Below are 22,024 nucleotides of genomic sequence, written 5' to 3'. Positions count from 1 at the left end.
GTATGTCTTATTTTAAGAAATGTCTATTCAGATCTTCTGCCCATTTTAAAATCAGATTATTAGATTTTTTTCTATAGAGTTGTTTGAACTCCTTATATATCCTGGATATTAATCTATTGTCAGATGGATAGTTTGCAAATGTTTTCTCCTATTCTATGGTTTGTCTCTTTCCTTTACTGTGTTGTTTCTTTTTTAACTTGATGTGATCCCATTTGTCCATTTTTGCTTTCATTGCCTATGCTTGTGGGGTATTACCTAAGAAATCTTTGCCTACTCCAATGTCCTGGAGACGTTCCTCAATGTTTTATTTCAGTAGTTTCATAGCTTGAGGTCTTGGGTTTAAATCTTTAATCATTTTGATTTGATTTTTGTATATGGTAAGAGATAGGGGTCTAGGTTCTTTTTCCTGCATATGAACATTCCGTTTTCCCAGCACCATTTACTAAAGAGATTGTCCTTTCCCCAATGTACATTCTTGGCACTTTTGTCAAAAATGGGTTCACTGTAAATGTATAGATTTATTTCTAGGTTCTCTATTCTGTTCCAGTGGTCTATGTATCTGTTTTTATGCCAGAACCATGCTGTTCTGGTTACTATAGCTCTGTAGTATAATCTGAGGTCAAGTAATGTGATTCCCCCAGTTTTGTTCTTTTTGATCAGGATAGCTTTGGCTATTCCAGGTCTTTTGTGGTTCCATATAAATTTCAGGATTATTTTTTCTATTTCTGTGAAGAATGTCCTTGGTATTTTGATAGGAATTGTATTTAATCTGTAGGTTGCTTTGGGCAGTAAGCACATTTTAACATATTTATTCTTCCAATCCATGAACATGGAATATCTTTCCATTTTTTGTCCTTTTCAATTTCTTGCATCAATGGTTTATGGTTTTCATTGTAGAGATCTTTCACTTATTTCTTAGGTTAAATTAATTCCTAGGCATTTTATTTTATTTGTAGCTATTGTAAAGAGGACTTTCTTGATTTCTTTTTCAGATTGTTTACTGTTAGCATATAGAAATGCTATTCATTTTTGGCTTTTCAATTTTTATTTTTTTTTCTCCCAGTGATCCTTGTTCTGAAGAAATGCTACTGATTTTTATATGTTGATTTTGTATCCTGCAACTTTACTGAATTTATTGGTTCTAGTAGTTTTTTTGTGAAGTCTTTAGGTTTTTCCCAAATATAAGATCATGTGATCTGCAAAGAAGGATAATTTGACTTCTTCCTTTCCAGTTTGGATGCCCTTTATTTCTTTCTCTTAACTGATTGTTCTAACTAGGACTTCAAATACTAAGTTGAATAACAGTGGTGACAGTGGGCATCTTTGTCCTGTTCCAGATTTTAGAGGAAAGGCTGTTTTTCTCCATTCAGTATACTAGTTGTGGGTCTGTCACATATGACTTTTTATTATGTTGAGGTATGTTCTTTGTATACTTGGTTTTGAAGGTTTTTTTTTATCATAAAGGGATGTCAAATTTTATCAAATGCATTTTCAGCATTATTAAAATGATCATATAGTTTTTGTCCTTCATTCTGTTGATATGATGTATCACATACTATCCTTGCATCCCTGGGATAAATCTCACTTGGTCATGATAAATTATCTGTTTGATGTGTTGTTGAATTCGGTTGCTAGTATTTTGTTGAGGATGTTTGCATGAATATTCATCAGGGATACTGACCTATAGTTTTCTTAAAGTGTCTTTGCCTGGTTTTGGTATCTGGGTAATACTGGACTCATAGAATGAGTTTGAAAGTATTCCTTCCTCCTCTATTTTTTTTTTTTTCTTGAGGCGGAGTCTTGCTCTTTCTCCCAGGCTGGAGTGCAGTGGTGCGATCTCAGCTCATTGCAACCTCTGCGTCTCAGGTTCAAGCGATTCTCCTAACTCAGCCTCATGGGTAGCTGGGATTACAGGCACGTGCCACCACGCCTGGCTAATTTTTGTATTTTTAGTAGAGATGGGGTTTCACCATGTTGGTCAGGCTGGTCTCGAGCTCGTGTCCTCGTGATCTGCCCGCCTCAGCCTCCCAAAGTGCTGGGATTACAGGCGTGAGCCAGCGCACCTGGCCTCCTCCTCTATTTTTCAGAATAATTTGAGTAGGATTGGTATTAGTTCTTTAAATGTTTGGCTCATGCCTGTAATCCTAGCACTTTCAGAGGCTGAGGTAGGTGGATTGCTTGAGCCCAGCAGTCTGAGACCAGCCTGGGCAACACTGTAAAGCCTTGTCTCTATAAAAATTAGTTGGACATGGTGGCATGCACCTGTGGTCTCAGCTACTCAGGAGGCTGAGGCAGGAGGATCACCTGAGCCTAGGAGGTCAAGGCTTCAATGAACCATGATTGCACAACTGCACTCCAGCCTGGGCGACACAGCGAGACCGTCTCAAAAAAAAAAAAAAAAAAAAAAAGAGTGGACATGGTTTAGTTTGAAAAGTCCTTTGGTAAGTTCAAGCCAAAGGCTGAGGGCTATTTAAAAACATTAGTCATGGAGTGGCAGAAAATTGTTTTGTTGTGAATTAGCAAACTGAATGTTGATCATATAAACTGGGTCATTCTTGCCAAACTCAACTATAAGAGTCAACAGGCCAAGGGGGAAAAGCACTCAGGGCACATACCAATGCTCCAAGCATGTCATTCTCTGCCAAGCTGCTGAAACAGCCAGCTGTATCCTGAAACCGGTTTTATCTAATAGTTACTGAAACAACTTGCTGTGACTCTAAGAATAGTTTTACTCATTGCCATCATTTCCCGATCAGAACTTTCCAACTCCCAAAAACCTTACTAGTGCCAATGAACTTTCTTGAAGAACCATATGTAACACTTCTCCTTTTCATGAAACCTCCAATGTTCTCTGTTTTTCAGACATACCAAAGACCACGTGGTCTGTGTGTATGCCCTGAATTACAAGTATTTCTTCCCAAATAAAATGTTTTAATTTCAGAAATTCATCTTCGACAAATCTGGCTTTCTGACATCAGACACTTCCATGAGTCTACAGTCCCTTTTCTTCAGTTCTACAAACGAAAAAGCTCTGAAAACTCTTTTTTGTAAGGTAGGGATGAACCTGACATCAAGAAATAAGAGGCTATTTATTGGCTTTTTTGTTCTGTTTCAAGTATTTACTCACTTTGTTATAGGAATATTAATGAGTTTGATCTCAGAGTGCTGTTTCAGTTTCTACTGGGAACACTACATTATCTACGATATATTAATTATCTCAGCTTCTTACAGATGAAATAACAGGCTCAAAGAGGTGCAGTGACTTGCCCAAGGTTGTTTCACATCTAGGGAGAGTAAAGAGTAGAATTGAGGTCTTCTGCCCCCTTCATTTGTTTTTTGTTGTTTTTTCCTCATTGCACTGTACTGCTTCCTCATGATATTACCTCTGAAGACCATCTTGATCAATTCTTCTGTGTGGAAGAGTTTAAGCAATCACATTCATCTTATTTGACATTTTCTTCTATTTGAGACAGGGTCTCACTGTGTCACCCAGGCTGGAGTGCAGTGACACCATCACGGATCATTGCAGCCTCAACCTCCTAGGCTCAAGCAATCCTCCCACCTCATTCTCTGGAGTAGCTAGGACTACAGGTACATGTCACTATGCCTGGATCATTAGAAAGAAAAATTTTTTGGTAGAAATTAGGTCTTGGTATGTTGCTCAGGCTGGTCATTCACAGGTGTTTAAAGTGTGATAAATGGATGATTTAAGTCTGATAGAACTTTTACACATATTATACATTTAAGTATATACACATGGAAGCTCCTAGGAGTTGGTTATGTTTACGTGGTGGAAAAAAAAACCCTTCGAAATAATTATTAGTTTGAGAAAAAGACGTCAATAAATAATTTCTACGTCAACACATTGTTTTTGGTTGTTGTTGTTGTCGAGACGGAGTCTCGCACTGTTGCCCATGCTGGAGTGCAGTGGTGCCATCTCGGCTCACTGCAAGCTCCACCTCCTGGGTTCATGCCATTCTCCTGCCTCAGCCTCCCGAGTAGCTGGGACTACAGGCGCGTGCCAACACGCCCAGCTAATTTTTTGTATTTTTAGTAGAGACAAGGTCTCGCCGTGTTAGCCAGGATGGTCTCGATCTCCTGACCTCGTGATCCACCCGCCTAAACTTCCCAAAGTGCTGGGATTACAGGCGTGAGCCACCGCTCCCAGCCTTGTCAACACATTGTTATATGTAAAAAAGCTAATTAAATGTGAGCTTCCAACAATTCCCTCTGCTTCATTCTTCTGACTCTCAACAGATCATGGTTAACACCAAGGGCTCTGTGTCTGAGGTTTCACATGTTTACATCACCTATTTTAAACGGTCTCAACCTCACTCCACCACCACTGACCCATCAAATCATTTCCGCAGCTAAATCCGAAGTGTTCTGTAAACAGCTTTCCCTTTCAAGGAGTCTAACTGGACTCAGGTTGAACTCCCTTGTGGCTTTCTCATGTTCCTTGATTTATTCATTTGAAATTGTCTTCCAGGAGAGATTGTGATATCCTAAATGAGGACCTCATCCATTTTATTTGCTTCTCTTCTCCCTAACCTGCTACACCACCTGTTCATTGAAGGCACAGAATATTTTAAACTGACCATCACTTGCTGTAAATTCTGGAGATCTCAGCACAATTCAGAAATCCACACCCTAAAGGAGTTATGTGTGGATGTTAATGCCATCCTCACCACAAGAGGGAGCTCATTGTCTCTTTTTCTGCAAATCGGTGCAAAACAGTTTTCTTTTCTTTTTTTTTCTTTTGAGACGAAGTTTCGCTCTTGTTGCCCAGGCTGGAGCGCAATGGCGCGATCTCGGCTCACTGCAACCTCCGCCTCCCGGGTTCAAGCAATTCTCCTGCCTCAGCCTCCCGAGTAGCTGGGATTACAGGCGCCCGCCACCACGCCCGGCTAATTTTTGTATATTTAGTAGAGATGGGATTTCACCATGTTGACCAGGCTGGTCTTGAACTTCTGACCTCAGGTGATCCACCCTCCTTGTCCTCCCAAAGTGCTGGGATTACAGGCGTGAGCCACCGCGCCCGGCTTTTTTTTTTTTTAATCTACGGGATAACACTTCATAAAAGTAACAGTGACACTATTCAGTTTGGTTCATTTATATGATTTGACTTTTCATAGGTTGTTAAGAAAGCAGTAAAGTCTGTGAACCTAATTGGATTTCCCTGACTCTGAAAAGTGTATTGAAGAAAAAAATGTATATATGGAAAGGAGTAACTGAGGTGACAGAAAGACTTGCTGAGGAGGTGACATGTGGGATGGGACCTGAAGTAATGTATTAGTATAAAAAGTCAGGTCAGAGGATTCAAGGAAGATGGCAGAATAAAAAGCATGAAGAATCTGTATCCCCCACCTGGATTTGCATTGGCAGAATCCAACTGATGTAGCTATTTTGAAACTGTGGATACTATTAAAAGCTTGCAGCTTCCAGGGAAATAATTGGCTAATAAAATTTGGTTAATTTCGGTCAATTTCAACTCTTAGTTGAGTCAGCAGCCCTGACTCATTCCCCCTCCTCAGCTCCATGACAGGTAGCTATGCATAAGTTCTAACAGCAATTTGCATGCAGTTTTGGGGGGCCAGGGTGGACACAAAGGACCTGTCTTCCAAATATTGGGGATCTGCGCACTGCTTGATAATTGTTACTTCTGATCACAGAGTTACAAAGAAGTGGTGGTGACTGTTGCTGCTGCATCTCTCTCCATTTTTCGAAGGCCTTTCCCCTCCATCTGAAGTGACTTCCAGGCTGGTGCCTTTTATTTTTCCCTTAATGTTTTTATTCCTCTCCTTTTGAGAGCCACTGAAGATTAGGTTGTGCAAAAATAACCATACATACAGAGAAAATTAGACAGTTACCACACATGCCCAGGGACAGGTGCAACTAAGAAAAGACCTGAGAAGAACTTAAGTTTACACCTTAGGCTGTTCCTCAGCCCACAGACACCTGACAATAGTGTTATTTTAAAACTATGTTACATATTTTCTTTTATTGATACATATTTTACATATATATAAGGTACACATGAGTATTTGTTGCATGCATAGAATGTGTAATGGTCAAGTCAGTGTATTTGGGGTATCCATGATCTTGAGTATTTACCATTTCTATGTGTTGGTAACATTTCAAGTCCTCTCTTCCAACTACTTTGAAATATGCAATATATTGTTGCTAACTATAGTTCGCTCTAGTCTGCTTTCTAACATCAGAACTTATTCCTTTGATCTAAATGGAAATTTGTACGTATTCACCAATTTCTCTTCATTTCCCCTTCTCAGCCTCTGATAACTGTTATTCTATTCCCTATCTCCATGAGATCAAGTTTTTCACCTCCCACATGTAAGTGAGAACATGTGGTATTTGTCTTTCTGTGCCTGGCTTATTTCACTTACCATAATGACCTCAAGTTCCATCCATGTTGTTAGCAATAACATTTTACTCTTTTTTTATGGCCAAATAGTATTCCACTGTGTACATAAACATTTTCTTTATCCATGTGTCCACTGATGGATGCCTAGGTTAATTCCATATCTTTGTTATCATGAATAGTGCTGTGATAAATATGCAAGTGCAAGTATCTCTTTGATATACTGATTTCTTTTCCTGTGGATATACTTGGTTTGCTGGATCATATGGTGGTTCTATTTTTAGGTTTTTGAGAAATCTACATACTGTTTTCCATAGTAGTTGTTCTAATTTATACTTTCACCAACAGTGAAAGTTCTTTTCTCCACATCCTCATCAGCATTTGTTGTTTCTTATCTTTTTTAGTAAGAATAATTCTGAGTATCTCATTGTGGTTTCAATTTGCATTTTCCTAATCATTAGTGATGTTGAACATATTTCCATATACTTTTTGGCCATTTGCATGTCTTCTTTTGAGAACTGTCTGTTCACATCCTTTTCCCACTTTAATGGGATTATGTATATTTTTTGCTGTTGAGATGTTTGAGTTCCTTGTATATTTGGATATCAGTCCCTTGTCATATAGTTTGCAAATATTTTCTCATATTCAACAGGTTTTCTCTGCACTCTTGTTGTTCCCTTTACTTTACACAGCTACTTTTTAGTGTAATATAGTCTCATTTGTCTATTTTTGTCTTTGTTGCCTGTGCTTTGAGGTATTAGCCATAAAATCTTTGCCTAAACCAATGTCCTGAAGTATTTTCAATATGTTTTCTTCTAGTAGTTTTACAGATTCAGTAGGTACAATTGTTAAAGAATGTGATCTTCAGGTACAATCCTGTCATGCAACAAAGGCTCCAGGTCACTTGAAGGATAACAAAATGCCTATAACCACTGGAAGGTTTGGTGATGTAAAGAAAAAGAAGGAACAGCTTCCTATAATATTTGTAGCTAAAGCAGCTGCAATTATGGAGATGAAACCTTCAACACTTAAAGATCTTATACTCACAAACTCCACAGATCCTGACATTGTTGCTGACATGTACATGTACTTAGGACAATGACAGTTGTATTTGTACTGAATATGTAGACTTTTTTCTTGTCATGATTCCCTAAACAATACAAAAGCAACTTATACAGAATTTACAATGCATTGTGTATTATAAGTAATCTAGAAATGATTTAAAATATACAGAAAAATGTGCCTAGGTTATATGCAAATATGCTGTTTAATATCAGGGACTTAAATATCTCTGAATATAGGTATTCCTGAGGGTGCTGGAATCAATTCACCTCAGAAACTAGGGAGGACTGTATTCAAAAGAAACTGAAGCTACTAAATGCTTTACCACATTGTTTACATTCATAGTGGTTCTCTGCAGTTTGAAATCTTTCATGTAACTGAAATGAATTAGGACTAGTAAATGCATTTCTACATTCCTTACAGTAGTAAGGTCCATTGCTAGTATGTCATAATATCCACCTTCGAAAGTTTGCTAGAGAAAGCAAGCTTTTTCATATTCCTCACATTCATTATATATATTTTTTGAAGTATGAGTTTGGTCATGTTTTCAAAAGGTACTGAAAAAAATGGAAGGTTTTAGTACATTTTTATATTCATACAACTTTTTTCAGTGTGAGTCTCTTTTATGTATTTGTAAGAAGCTGAAAGTACTTAAGGCTTTCCCACATGTTCAACACTCATAGGGGTTTTCTCTAGTGAGTCATTTCATGTTTATGAAAGGAACTGATACAATGAAATGCTTCCCCACATTCTTTACACTTATAGGGTTTCTCCATACTGTGGGTCCTTTCATGTTTATGAAAGGCACTGGGACAATGGAATGGTTTCCCACATTCCTTACATTTATACGGCTTCTCTCCAGTATGAACTCTTTCGTGTATTCGTAAGTAACTTGAATGACTGAAGGCTTTACCACATTCCTTGCATTCATAGGGTTTCTCTCCAGTGTGAGTTCTTTCATGTCTTTGCACTGAACTGGGATAATCAAAGCCTTTCCCACATATCTTACATTTATGAGGTCCATTTCCAGTATGTGTTATCATGTGTCTTCGAAAGCTTGAGAGATCAGATAATGCTTTCCCACATTGCTGACAACCATAGGGTTTCTCTCCAGTGTGAGTCCTTTCATGTAGTTGAATGTAACTGGAAGACCTGAAGCCTTTCCCACATAGTTTACACTTATAGGGTCTCTCCCCAGTGTGAATTCTTTCATGTCTTCGAAATGAACTGGGAGAATCAAAGCTTTTCCCACATATCTTACATTTATGAGGTCCATCTCCAGTGTGCATTATCATGTGTCTCTGAAAGCTTTTCAGATGAGAAAGTGCTTTTCCACACTGCTTACATTCATAGGGCTTTTCTCCAGTGTGAGTCTTTTCATGTACTCGAATGTAATTGGAAGACCTGAAGGCTTTTCCACATTGTTTACATTTATAGGGCCTCTCACCAGTGTGAATTCTTTCATGTATTTGAAGGTAAGTACAACAAATGAAGGCTTTTCCACATTGTTTACATTTATATGGCTTCTCTCCAGTGTGAGTAGTTTCATGATTTCGAAAGTAATAGAAATCACTAAAGGCTTTCCCACATTCACATTTATAGGGTTTCTCCCCAGTATGAGTTGTTTCATGCCTTCGACATAAACTGGGAGAATCAAAGGCTTTCCCACATACCTTGCATTTATGAGGTCCATCTCCAGTGTGTGTTATCATGTGTCTTCGAAAACCTGTGCAATCAGAGAATGCTTTCCCACAATACTTACATTCATATGGTTTCTCTCCAGTGTGAGTTCTTTTATGTCTTCGAACTGAACTGGGAGAAAGAAAGCCTTTTCCACATATCTTACATTTATGAGGTCCATCTCCAGTGTGCACTATCATGTGTCTTTGAAAGCTTCCAAGATGATAAAATGCTTTCCCACATTGCTTACATTCATAGGATTGTTCTCCAGTGTGAGTCCTTTCATATAGTTGAGTGTAACAGGAACAACTGAAGGCTTTCCCACATTGTTTACACTGATAGGGTTTCTCTCCACTGTGTGTTCTTTCATGTCTTAGAGTGGAACTATAAGCAGGAAACGCTGTAGAACACTGCTCATATTCATATGGTTTCTCTTCAGTGTGAGTTCTTCTAAGCATATGAAATAAATTAGGCCAAATAAAGGCGTTTCCACACAACTTACATATACAAGGTCCATCTCCATGGTGTGCTGCCATGTGTCTTTGAAGGTTTTCAAGAGAACTGAAGGTTGCACATTCCTTACAATCATAGAGTTTCTTTCCATGCTGAGGCCTTTCATGTATTTGAAAGCAGGGCTGATAACTGAAAGCTGTCCCACATTGTGTATGTGTATACGGCTTCTCTCCATATTCTTGATACTCACATGGTTTGTGTTCACTGTCAACTCTAATGTAGCAATTAAGAGATGAACGATCCATGAGGACGTCTGTACACTCACTGCTTTCCCATGGATCTACTCCAGGTATTTTCTTGTTCACAATACTGTCTTGAATCCGGGTAAAGGGTCCTCCACATTGACTATTATCTTTAATTTCACAAGATCTCTCTACCATATGACATCTGTAAAAAATAAGAAGTACATTAGTAAAGGTTTGTTTATAAATGATTTTGTATTAATAAGTATTGGATTTACATTTCTTTTCTTTTTTCTTTTTTTTCTGAGACAGTTTCTTGCTCTGTTGCCCAGGCTGGAGTGCAGTGGTGTGATCTCAGCTCACTGCAACCTCCACCTCCTGGACTCAAACCATCCTCCCACCTCAGCCTCTCAAATAGCTGGGACTACAGGCATATGCCACCATGCCTGGCCGATTTTTTTTTTTTTTTTTTTTTTTGAGATGGAGTCTCGCTCTGTTGCCCAGGCTGGAGTGCAGTGGCGCAATCTCGGCTCACTGCAAGCTCTACCTCCCCTGGGTTCACACCATTCTCCTGCCTCAGCTTCCCAAGTAGCTGGGACCACAGGCGCCTACCACCACGCCTGGCTAATTTTTTGTATTTTTAGTAGAGACGGGGTTTCACCATGTTAGCCAGGATGGTCTCGATCTCCTGACCTCGTGATCTGCCCATCTCGGCCTCCCAAAGTGCTGAGATTAGATTTTTGTATTTTTTATAGAGACAAGATTTCACCATGTTGCCCAGGCTAGTCTTGAACTCCTGAGCTCAAGCAATCTGCCCACCTTGACCTCTTGTAGTGCTGGGATTACAAGGGTGAGCCACCATACCCAGGTTTTCTTTTTCTTTTTCTTTTTTTTTTTTTTTTTTTGAAACTGGGTTTTTCTCTGTTGCCCAGGCTGGAGTATAGTGATGTGAACATGGCTTACTGTGGCCTTGACCTCCTGGGCTCAAGCAACCTTCCTGTCTCAGCCTCCCAAGTAACTGAAACCACAAGCACAGGCCACCATGCCTAGCTAATTTTTGTATTTTTTGTAGAAAGGATGTCTTGCCACATTGCCCAGGCCGATTGAACACCTGGGCTCAAGCAGTCTTCCTGCCTCAGCTTCCCAAATAGTTGGGATTACAGGTGTGAGCTATTGCAACTGGCCTGGATTTACATTTCTAACATTATCATGCAAAGTGTAGGTTTCATGCCCTCTTTGAGCATGAATGGACAGAATGATGTACAAGATAACTCGACCCCAGCTGTTTTGAAGATAGTGACATTTATATGGGAATTCTTAATACTGCTACCAAGGGAACTATTTTGCAGGCACTGAATAGCCATGTCACATTTAAGTATACATTTTTGAAGAAAATTTTCTAAGAATAAATAAATTTAAGATGGGCTTGTTAATTTTCCTTGCTTCTTTTTAAAATTTTGGGCTGGTCACAGTGGCTCATGGCTGCAATACCTGCCTTTTGAGAGGCCAAGGCAGGAGGAACGCTTAAGGACAGGAGCTTGAGATGAGTCTGGTCAAACATAGCAAGACCCTATTTCTACAAAAACTAAATATGTAGCCACATGTGGTGGTGCATGCCTGTAACCCTAGCTACTCAGAAGGCTGAAATGGGAGGACCATTGAGCACAGGAGTCTGAGGCTACAGTGAGCTATGATCATACCACTGTACTCCAGCCTGAGCAACAAAGTGAGACACTGTCTCTAAAACAAACAAAATAAAATAAAATTTCTGGCATACTATGAATCACTCCAAGGACACAACTTTCTCTTGTGAGTGCCAATTACCTTAGATTTCTTCTGAGATCTTTGTACTGATCTTCTTCTATATCATGATTTTGCCATATCATTCCTAAAAGTTAGAACCAGAAAAATGACTATAAATTATTATAAAATTATAGAAAGACTGTAAGATTTTATGTACACTGCAATCATGCATGATTCACACACCAAACTACAGTTGAGTCTTCAACACAGGTTTGAAATGCACAGGTCTACTTACATATGAATTTCTTCAGTCTCTGCTACTCTTGAGACAGCAAGACCAACCCCTCCTCTTATTCAGTCTACTCAATGTAAAGACAATCAGAATGAAAACTTTGTAATGATGCACTTTCTATGAATACTAAATAATGTTCCACTTCCCTATGGTTTCCTAATGAATATTTTCTTTTTCTAGCTTACTTTACTGTGAGAATATATAGCATGTAATAAATATGACATATAATACATGTATTAATCAACTGTTTATGTTACCAGTAATGCTGCCAGTAAACGGTAGGCTACTAGTGGTTAAGTTGTGGAGGAGAAGAAGATGTATGACTGCTTGGGTAGCTGGTTCAAGCGCCAATTATATACCCTTTCCATATTTCAAATAATTGAACAGCATTGATGACCAAGAAACAAATGTCTCTATTTGACTAAGTGAAGGCACGATGACATCCTTACCTATACAGTCCAGGTTTCTGATGGTTTCCTGCATCACATCTCTGTAGAGACTCTTCTGTGATGGACCCAGCAAAGCCCACTCCTCACAGGTGAAGTTTATAGCCACATCCTCAAATGCCACTGAGTCCTGAAACATTCCACATGTGCAGAGGAGGAAGATTAAAACTGAAGGCACTGGGAATGTATATTCACTTCATCACCTTCACATGATGCTGTGGTTTCCAAGCATTTATTCAAGAACATGGTAAACCCACTCTTATTCTCTCTTTACATTCATTTTATCCTACACAACAATTCTGATGCTAGAATTGAACATGTTTTGTAAAGTAACAGTTGAATAGGAACACACCTCTTGTTGGTGAGTTAAGAAAGTGAGTCTTATTGCCTGAATCACTCCTCATTTCTATTTCTACAGTGGGTCTGCAGTTCTTGTCATGACAAAGTCCTGCTACCTATTGTGCAAAAGAGAGTTACCAGCAAGAAGGCTCTCACCAGATGCCCAACCTTGATGCTGGGCTTCCCACCCTCCAGAAGTGTAAAAAATAAATATCATTTCTTATAAATTACTCAGGTTAAAGTATTCTGTTATAAGCAACAAAAAACAGACTAAGACAGCCATGAAAAAAATACTCTGAGGCCAGGCGCAGTGGCGCACACCTGTAATCCCAGCACTTTGGGAGGCCGAGGCAGGCAGATCACCTGAGGTCAGGAGTTCGAGACCAGCCTGATCAACATGGAGAAATCCTGTCTCTACTAAAAATACAAAAAATTAGCCAGGCATGGTGGCGCATGCTTGTAATCCCAGCTACTCGGGAGGCTGCGGCAGGAGAATTGCTTGAACCCAGGAGGCGAAGGTTGCGGTGAGCCGAGATCGCGCCATTGCACTCCAGCCTGGGCAACAAGAGAGAAACTCCGTCTCAAAAAAAAAAAAAAAAAAGGAAAAAACACTCTGGTCACTGTGTCTGTAATGAGTGACCCTTGTGCCTTGGGGGATTTAGCCTGTGCTATGTGACTATACTAAGAGAGAACATTTGGAAGCTAGCAACTGGTTTACTGTAGAACAAATGTAGTTAAGTATGACAAAAGACTAATAAGGATATTTTACCATCCTAATGGAAAAATTAAACTTTATTAAGTAATGTCAAAGAAGAAGAAAAGAAGGGCAAAGATTGCATATGTTCTTAGAAAAAAACTCAATGTCACCTCTCATGAATATCTATATTTCCCTAAATCCCTAAACAGACCTTTTTGTCATCATTAAAAATTACATGACCAAATCTAATAGAAGTCACAAACATCTAAAAATGCTAAAATCCTTCTAACCAAGAAAGCAACAGCTTTCCAAAAACAGATAAAGTGTTGTGAATATATTATATTCAGCACCCTGTACTATTAACACAGAGATAAACAAATAGAATAAGGAAGGTGACAAATAGTAGGAAAGCTTTGTGGAGTTTTTATTCGTCCTTGTCCCAATCCCTCCTCACATCAGAGCCAGTCTTGAAGACAGCAGACCAAATTTCCAATGTGGATCCCTAGAGAGAGCAGATCAGATCTTATTTGTAAGTTATTGCACCTTCGTATTTTTCAATCCATCTGTGGACTATCCAAAGGTCTGAAAGAAAGCTCTCTTTTTTATTTAATCAATGATGGAGCCTAATTAGGTCGAGCTTGGCAGGAACTGCTTCAAATTGTTGCAAAATACATAAAAAACCTTCAAACAACTGCGACAACAAATTACGATTAAGACATATGGTAGAACATCTAAGTCCTGGGAATAAAAAAGGAGAGAACAATTTCCCTCAGAAATTAGGGCATTCAGGCTGAGTGCGGTAGCTCACGTTTGTAATCCCAGCACTTTGGGAGGCCGAGGCAGGTGGATCACCTGAGGTCAGGAGTTCGAGACCAGCCTGGCCAACATGTCGAAACCCCGTCTCTACTAAGAATACAAAAATTAGTCAGGTGTGGTGGTGGGCACCTGTAGTTCCAGCTACTTGAGAGGCTTAGGGACGAGAATCACTTGAACCTGGGAATCGGAGGTTTCAGTGAGCCAAGATGGAGCCACTGCACTCCAGCCTGGGCGATAAAGCGAGATTCCGTCACCAAAAAAAAAAAAAAAAAAGGCTGGGTGCGGTGGCTTATGCCTGTAATCCCAGCACTTTGGGAGGCTGAGGTGGGCGGATCACGAGGTCAGGAGATCGAGACCATCCTGGCTAACATTAGCCAGGCGTGGTGGTGGGCACCTGTAGTCCCAGGTACTCAGGAGGCTGAGGCAGGAGAATGGCGTTAACCCGGGAGGCGGAGCTTGCAGTGAGCCGAGATTGCGCCACTACACCCCAGCCTGGGCGACAGCACGAGACTCCATCTCAAAAAAAAGGGGGCATTCAAAAGCACTCAAGTGTTTTGGGGAATTGAGAATGCATGCACTGGAAATGCATGCACCGGAAAAAACACATTTTCACAAAAGACCTGGGGAGGCCCTCATTTTCAGCTCTGCATCATCTCTCAGTTTAGTAAAACAGAAAGGGAAGGCTAAAGCAGAGTTTTAAGCAGTCTGGCTAAGGGTTCACCAAATACTACATCACAAACCCATCCACAAAGACTGGAAGAGGTCAGCTTTTTGTTTGGCATGTCTTTTTTACTTTTAGCTGCTAGCATTCAGGAAATCTATCAGAATACTGGATGAACACAAGCTAAGGGAACAGAGACTTCAGTGACTACACTGGATACAGAATACAGTCTCTGCAGACATGCTCTGAAAATGTTACTAAACAAATGAATAATTAAAACCTTCCACAAACCAGAAGGGCAAACAGTGAAGGGGAATCTGATTTCCAGATTATAACATTCAAATGTCTGCTTTACAACACAAAAAATCCAGAGACTATAAAGAAGAATAAAAATATAGCTCATCAATGGAAAAAAATTTAATTTAGATAAACCATCTCTGAGAACCTCAGACATTAGACTTATTGAATAAAAACTTTAAAGCAACTGTCTTAAATATGTTCAATGAGGTAAAGGCAATTATGAACAAAGAACTAAAAGAAAACCAGAAAAGGGATGTATGGATAAAATCATATCAATACAAAATTAGAAATTGGACCATATTTAATTTATGCAACTGCAAAGGACAACATCTAAAATGAAAATTTCTCTATAGATGTTCAACAGATGTGAGCAATCAAAGTAAAAAATCAGCTAAAATGAAGATAGAACAATTGAAGTTATTTAGACTAAGGAGAAAAAAAGAAAAAGGAATGAAATTGATAGAATGTATGACTGATACAACTGCCTTGCCAGTAATGTTAAAAGAAGTTCATCGGAGAGAAGAAAAATTATATAGATTAGAAATTTGGATCAACACACACACGAAGAGTCTTAGAATTAAATGAAGACATTTGAAATTCTTTAGTTTTCTTATACCTATCTGATCTAATATAATAGATACAGGTTTGTTCAACATAATAATATCAGCAATGTATTGGGCAATACAATAGAGGAATTCAGAATAGTTTGTTATACCAGCACTACCCCTGAAGCCGGTATAGTGTTATTTGAAACTGTAGGCTCATTAGTTGTGAATGGTATTCTACAAACTCTAGTGAATTCACTAATAAAATTTAAGAAACAAATAGATTTACTATACTCATAGAAGCAAGCAAATGGAATCATATACATGCTCAGTCAAAATGAAAGAAGGCAGAAAGGAGAAAGTTGAAAAAAACAGATAATGTACAATAAACAGAAAACAATAACATATATGTGATATTAATCCAATTATATGAGTTATGACATAGAATGTGTATTACCTATATTCAACAGTAAAAAAGGCAGGGACTGGCAGAGTATAATGAAAAAGAAGGCCCATTGATGTGCACAAGAAAACCATTTTAAACAGAAAGGTTTGGATAAATATATGCAATTCTAGCCCTAATCAAAAGAAATATGGAACACCGATACTAAATTCAGACAAATAAGATTTTAGGTCAAAAAAATTACACACGATGGAGATATTTCATAATGATAAAGAGGTCAATCCTACAAGACATAATAATCCTTAACATTTATGCCCATAAACACAGATCATGAAAATACATAAGGCAAAAACTTATAAAACCACAAGACAAAATACACAAATCTACAACTATAGTTGGAGAAAAACAACTCACCTCTTTCAATAATTGACAGATCAGTTTGGCAGAAAATTACTAATGATACAAGTGAACTCAAGAATACTATTAATCAACTAGATTTAATTGATGTGTATTTACAGATTCTTTCATTTTACACCAGCAGGCTACACATTATTTTCAAGCCCACATGAAGTACACACCAAGATAGACCATATTCTGAATCATAAAACACACTTGAACACATTTTTAAAAATAGAAATTCTATAAAATATGCAATCAAACTGTATTATAATTAAGGTAGCAATAAATAACAGAAACATACTTGAAAAGCCTAAAAAATCTGGAGATTTAAGTCACAAGCCTCTCAACTATAAAAGTGTCAAACAGAATTCTCAAGCAAATGTAAATATTGCAATGTTGATAAAAAAGAGTATATCATAGCAAAATTTTTAGAATGTGCTTAGGAGGAAACGTAAAGAATTGAATGCAGGCCGGGCATGGTGGCTCATGCCTGTAATCCCAGCACTTTGGGAGGCCAAGACGGGCGGATCACAAGGTCAAGAGATCGAGACTATCCTGGTTAACAAGGTGAAACCCTGTCTCTACTAAAAATACAAAAAATTAGTCGGGCGTGGTGGCAGGCGCCTGTAGTCCCAGCTACTCGGGAGCTGAGGTAGGAGAATGGTGTGAATCCAGGAGGAGTTTTGCTTTGTTGTCCAGGCTGAAGTGCAGTGTCATGATCTCACTGCAACTTCTGCCTCCTGGGATCAAGTGATCCTCCCACCTCAGCCTCCTGAGTGGCTGGAACTCCCACTACAGCCTCCTGAGTGGCTGGATGTGCCACCCCATCCTGCTAATTATTTGTGTTTTCTGTAGAGATGGGGTTTCACCATGTTGCCCAGGCTGGTCTTGAACTCCTGGGTTCAAGCAGTCTGCCGATCTTGGCCTCCCAAAGTGCTGGGATTGTGGAAGGTTTTAATTATTCATTTGTTTAGTAACATTTTCAGAGTATGTTTGCAGAGACTGTATTCTCTGTCCAGTGTAGTCACTGAAGTCTCTGTTCCCTTAGCTTGTGTTCATCCAGTATTCTGATAGATTTCCTGAATGCTAGCAGCTAAAAGTGCTGGGATTACACGTGTGAGCCACCACACCTAGCCTACCAGTGCACCCAGCCTGGCCTGGGACTTTTATTATTTATTGATTAAATTTCTTCAATAGTTATAAGCCTTTTCATATTAATTAGTTATCCTTTTGTGAGTTTTGGTAGCTTGTGTCATTCAAGGAATTGGTCCATTCCATGTAATTTATCAACTATGTGGGCATGCAGTTGTTCCTAATACTCCTTTGAGGCCCTTTAATGTACACAAGATGAGTAATCATAACCCCCCTTTCTTCTGAGTTAGCTTGCCTATGGGCTTATTCATTTTATTGATCTTTTGAAGGAACCAGCTTTTGGTTTGTTGATGTTTTCTACCAATTTCTTGCTTACTATTTCATTAATGCCTTCTCTCATTGTTATTTTCCTCTGCTCAATTTACATATATCCTGCTATTCTTTCTTCAGTTTCCTAAAGTGGAAGGTTTTTAAGCATTGGTTTTGTATCTTTGCTTTCTAGAGATTGCATTCTTTTTTTTTTTTTTTTTTTTTTTTTTTTTTGAGACGGAGTCTTGCTCTGTCGCCCAGGCTATAGTGCAGTGGTAGGCTAGGCGTGGTGGCTCACACGTGTAATCCCAGAACTATGGGAGGCCAAGATCGGCAGACTGCTCGAGCCCAGGAGTTCAAGACCAGCCTGGGCAACATGGTGAAACCCCATCTCTACAGAAAACACAAAAAATTAGCAGGATGGGGTGGCACATCCAGCCACTCAGGAGGCTGTAGTGGGAGTTCCAGCCACTCAGGTGGCTGAGGTGGGAGGATCACTTGATCCCAGGAGGCAGAAGTTGCAGTGAGATCATGACACTGCACTTCAGCCTGGACAACAAAGCAAAACTCCATTTCAAGCAAACAAACAAAAAGTCCCAAGAAAAAGGAACAGGCCAGCATGGTTTCACTGTTGAATTCCGGAAAACACTTATGGAAGAAATGACACCAATTCTCTATAATCTCTTTCAGAAAATAGAAGCAGAGGGAACACTTTCTAATTCATGTTGTAAGGCCAACACTGATAATATGGTTTGGCTCTTTGTTGCCACCCAAATCTAATCTTGAACTGTAATCCCCATAATCCCCATGTATCAAGGGAGGGACCTGTGGGAGGTGACTGGTTCATGGGGGCAGTTTCCCCCATGCTGTTCTTGTGATAATGGGTTCTCATGAAATCTGACGGTTTTATAAGTGTTTGACAGTTCCTCCTTCACATGCTGTCTTGCCTGTCACCGTATAAGAAGTGCCTGCTTCCCCTTCCGCCATGACTGTAAGTTTCCTGAGGCCTCCCCAGCCATGAGGAACTGTGAGTCAATTAAACCTCTTTTCTGGTAGTTCTTTATAGCAGTGTGAAAATGGACTAATGCAACTGCCTTAATACCAAAACTAGACAGACATTACAGACATATCTCCACCATGTGAGGGCATAACAGGAAGAATGCCATCTGCAAATCAAGAAAGAGGCCCAGGCTGGGCACAGTGGCTCACACCTGTAATCCCAGCACTTTGGGAGGCCGAGGTGGGCAGATCATGAGGTCAGGAGATCGAGACCATTCTGGCTAACACAGTGAAACACCGTCTCTACTAAAAATATAAAAAATTAGCTGGGTGTGGTGGCATGTGCCTGTAGTCCCAGCTACTTGGGAAGCTGAGGCAGGAGAATCACTTGAACCCAGGAGGTGGAGGTTGCAGTGAGCTGAGATCATGCCACTGTACTCCAGCCTGGGCAACAGAACAAGACTCCATCTCAAAAAAAAAAAAAAAAAGAAAGAAAGAGGCCCTTACTAGACAACTGACCTGCTCCTTGAAACTGAATTCTCAGCCTCTACAGTTTTGAGAAATGAATATCTGTTGTTTAAGGCATGCAGTCTGTGGTAATTTGTTATAGCAACCCAAAGGACTAAGTTAGGAAGGGTCTTTACCACACATCAAGGCTTTGAAGACTATAGTAATCAGGAGAGTATGATATTAGCAGACTGATGGATACATAAACCAATGAAAAATAGCAAATTCTGGAACAAGAGCATCTACTTAAGGTACAAGAACCTATGACACAGCAGGTATTGCCAGGCAGTGATACAAATGAGGGACACTTCAACAGAAATGATGGAGACAAATGGTTACCTACAGGAGAATAATCCATCTTCTGCCCAGCATCTCCATATACAATGATCAACTAACTATAGACTTTACAGTTTTCATTAATTTTTACTCAGTTTGTTACCTCAGCTTCCATTTTGAATGTGGTTTTGTTTTTTCATACCAAAAAAGGGGTTTTATGGCCCTTGACACAGTTTCTAGTTCTCTATCTTCTCCCAGTTCTTCAATTTGGTTGATCCATATGCATTCCTTATACCATCATCTCCTTTCACCACCTCCCTATGGGTGCAGAGTGTGTCAAGTCAGGTCCTCCTATCACCTGGAACATCCCCCATCCCCACGCTGCTGACCAAAGTGCTCAGTAACCGCGATCCCAGGAAACACTACACTGTTAGATTTTCAGGTTCTTGCACCACCTCAGTGGGGTTGGTTTTCCTGTCCTTAGGGATAGTTTTCTCCCTTCATTAGTCTGAGAACATCAGAAGGGAAGAATCATTTCAGTCCTGTCCCCTTAATACCACCATCCAATTGGCTGACCAGCCATATATCCCCAAGGAAGGGATCGGGGAAGAAAAGCTGAGTGTTCTAAGGAAGTAGCTTCTTGAGGAAGGGTATACCAGAAGACTCCTCCCACTACAGGGCATCATACTGCTTCCCTACAAGGTCCCACCATCTCCACCTCAGGGTGTCCTCTGGGAGGAGTGACAAAGGGACTGATATTCACTTGACAATACAAGAGACTTGGCAGCTGTGGGCATCTTGGGGTAGCCCCAGGCAGCTCTGAAACCCAGGACCAGGAAACCATAGAGGATGGGCTGGGGACTCATCACTCTGTAACGTTTCCAAAGAGGAACCTTAATCCAAAGACATTCTCAAAAGGTGTCTCTGTCTAGGGATGATGAAGGGAGGACAGTAACAAAGATTTTATTTATTAATATTCATTTTTTTTACAGCGAAATGTCTGGTGGTTTTTCTCTGCTTCCTCACATGTGAAATGTTCACAAACACAAAACCTTTTACAAACAGCCATATATTGCTATGTATAAACAAAATGACAATTAAAATACTAGCCTCTGTTTGAAATATAAACTGGGGGACAAGGAGTTCATAAAGTTGCTGTGAATTGAGGAGAGAAAGCCTGAGGAAGGCTCTGGAAGCCAAGGGATTTTCTGTCGGCCCTAGGAGGAGTTAGGATGAGAGAAAACAGTGGTGGATTTGAGACCCTGCTGCCCACATCTTTGGAAGACTCGAAGGGGAACGGGTCGCCCTTGGGAAGAAAGAAGGGACAGGGGACCACACAGACCACAGCTCTTCCCACACACAAACCCCACACACGAGTCTGCCTGGTGACCCGTCGTCACCGTGCAGCCTCCTCACCGGGGTCACAGGAACTGCGAGCCATTCTGGAGGCGAGATTGCAGTTAGATATTAACCAGGTGCCCTCAGCCCCGCTGCCTCGCGGGGCCGCCTCCCCAAGAGTCAGGCCACAGCAGACGCTGACCGCCGGCTTCCCCATTGTGCTTGGGGATGAGATCTCTGAGAGTTGCTCAAGAGTCGCCTGAGTTCTTTCTCAGATCCTGAATTCCAGCGGAAAGGCTGGCGCCAAGCAGGCTGAAGACCCCACGAGGGAACCCACTCAGCAGAAGAATGCGGTTTCTTCACCTCCAGTCCCAGGAGTCACCCCTCACTTCCCCACCATCCAGCGATCGCACGCCCCAGCCGCCCCCGTCCACACCCCTAAACACCCCATCCCCAAACCTCTCAGGAAGGCGGATCTGGGGTGTCCTCCCCTCTCCCCGTATTAAACTGTTTCTGCTGCAGCCCTCGGCGTCTCGGTGCACTGACTCGGGCCGCGAACCTGTGCCGGTTACAGCCGCACAATCTGGGGAGACGCGGGACTGCGAGCGCGGAGCTGCCCAGACAGGCCGCCAGGGCCAGGGCCGCAGTGGCCGCGCAGGGACGGGACAGGACGCCCGAGGTCCCGGCTGCCGCCCCAGCCCCATCCTGCGGCCGAGGGGACCGAGGGCCAAGCTGCGCCAGGGTGTCGCCGGCAGGGAAGCCCTGGTGCCACCACAGCCGGTTCCGGCCGGTTCCAACCAGTCTCTCCTCTCACGCGTCGGGACACCAGACCTCACACACTCACCATTTCCCGGCTTCCGGTGTCCAGGTTCCTCCCTCTGTCTCCCGCTGTCAGTGCGGGTCCCAGCGAGACCAAGCTGTCACAGACGTTCCAGGGCGTCTCTCAGTGACAGAACCCGGAGCCCAGTGCAGGGGCGTGGAGAAGACTCGGCGGGCTCTTTGAACCTTGCACCCTCCTCCGGTCAGCGCGCCTGATTGACAGCTCT

The 22,024-nt window shown here is 40.9% G+C and overlaps 1 protein-coding gene and 1 long non-coding RNA gene across 4 annotated transcripts in view; one reads left to right on the top strand and one right to left on the bottom strand.

Moving 5' to 3' along the window:
• Nucleotides 1-7,272, top strand: part of LOC129051884 (uncharacterized) — a 20,359-nt gene extending 13,087 nt beyond the window's left edge. The window contains exons 2-3 of the long non-coding RNA XR_008516411.2: nt 2,942-3,052; nt 3,474-7,272. This is a non-coding gene — a long non-coding RNA (uncharacterized LOC129051884). The remainder of the gene's footprint in view (nt 1-2,941; nt 3,053-3,473) is intronic.
• Nucleotides 5,974-22,024, bottom strand: ZNF441 (zinc finger protein 441). 3 transcript variants are annotated; one of them, XM_024236415.3, is made up of 4 exons: nt 21,823-22,024; nt 12,301-12,427; nt 11,641-11,704; nt 5,974-10,021 (listed from the first exon to the last, which is right to left on the bottom strand). In XM_024236415.3, the coding sequence occupies exons 1-4, from the start codon at nt 21,823-21,825 to the stop codon at nt 8,134-8,136; spliced, it is 2,082 nt and encodes a 693-aa protein (XP_024092183.1). In that variant the 5' UTR covers nt 21,826-22,024; the 3' UTR covers nt 5,974-8,133. The 3 variants fall into 3 exon arrangements, with proteins under 3 accessions (XP_024092183.1, XP_054395764.1, XP_054395765.1); XM_054539789.2 differs by lacking the exon at nt 21,823-22,024 and adding an exon at nt 21,438-21,815; XM_054539790.2 differs by lacking the exon at nt 21,823-22,024 and adding an exon at nt 12,650-15,224.

The sequence above is a fragment of the Pongo abelii genome, chromosome 20 (genome assembly GCF_028885655.2).
Source record: "Pongo abelii isolate AG06213 chromosome 20, NHGRI_mPonAbe1-v2.0_pri, whole genome shotgun sequence".
NCBI lineage: Eukaryota > Metazoa > Chordata > Mammalia > Primates > Hominidae > Pongo > Pongo abelii.
Note: the sequence above shows the minus strand (reverse complement) of the source record. Positions and strands in the feature narration are given on the sequence as shown.

Bases quoted from the DNA above. Each gene is read 5' to 3' on its own strand.
- ZNF441 (XM_024236415.3), bottom strand. The intron at 11,705-12,300 runs GTAAGGATGTCA...TCTAACTTTTAG, and splicing joins CAGAAACCTGGACTGTATAG to GAATGATATGGCAAAATCAT. The intron at 10,022-11,640 runs GTAATTGGCACT...TATTTTTTACAG, and splicing joins GATCTCAGAAGAAATCTAAG to ATGTCATATGGTAGAGAGAT.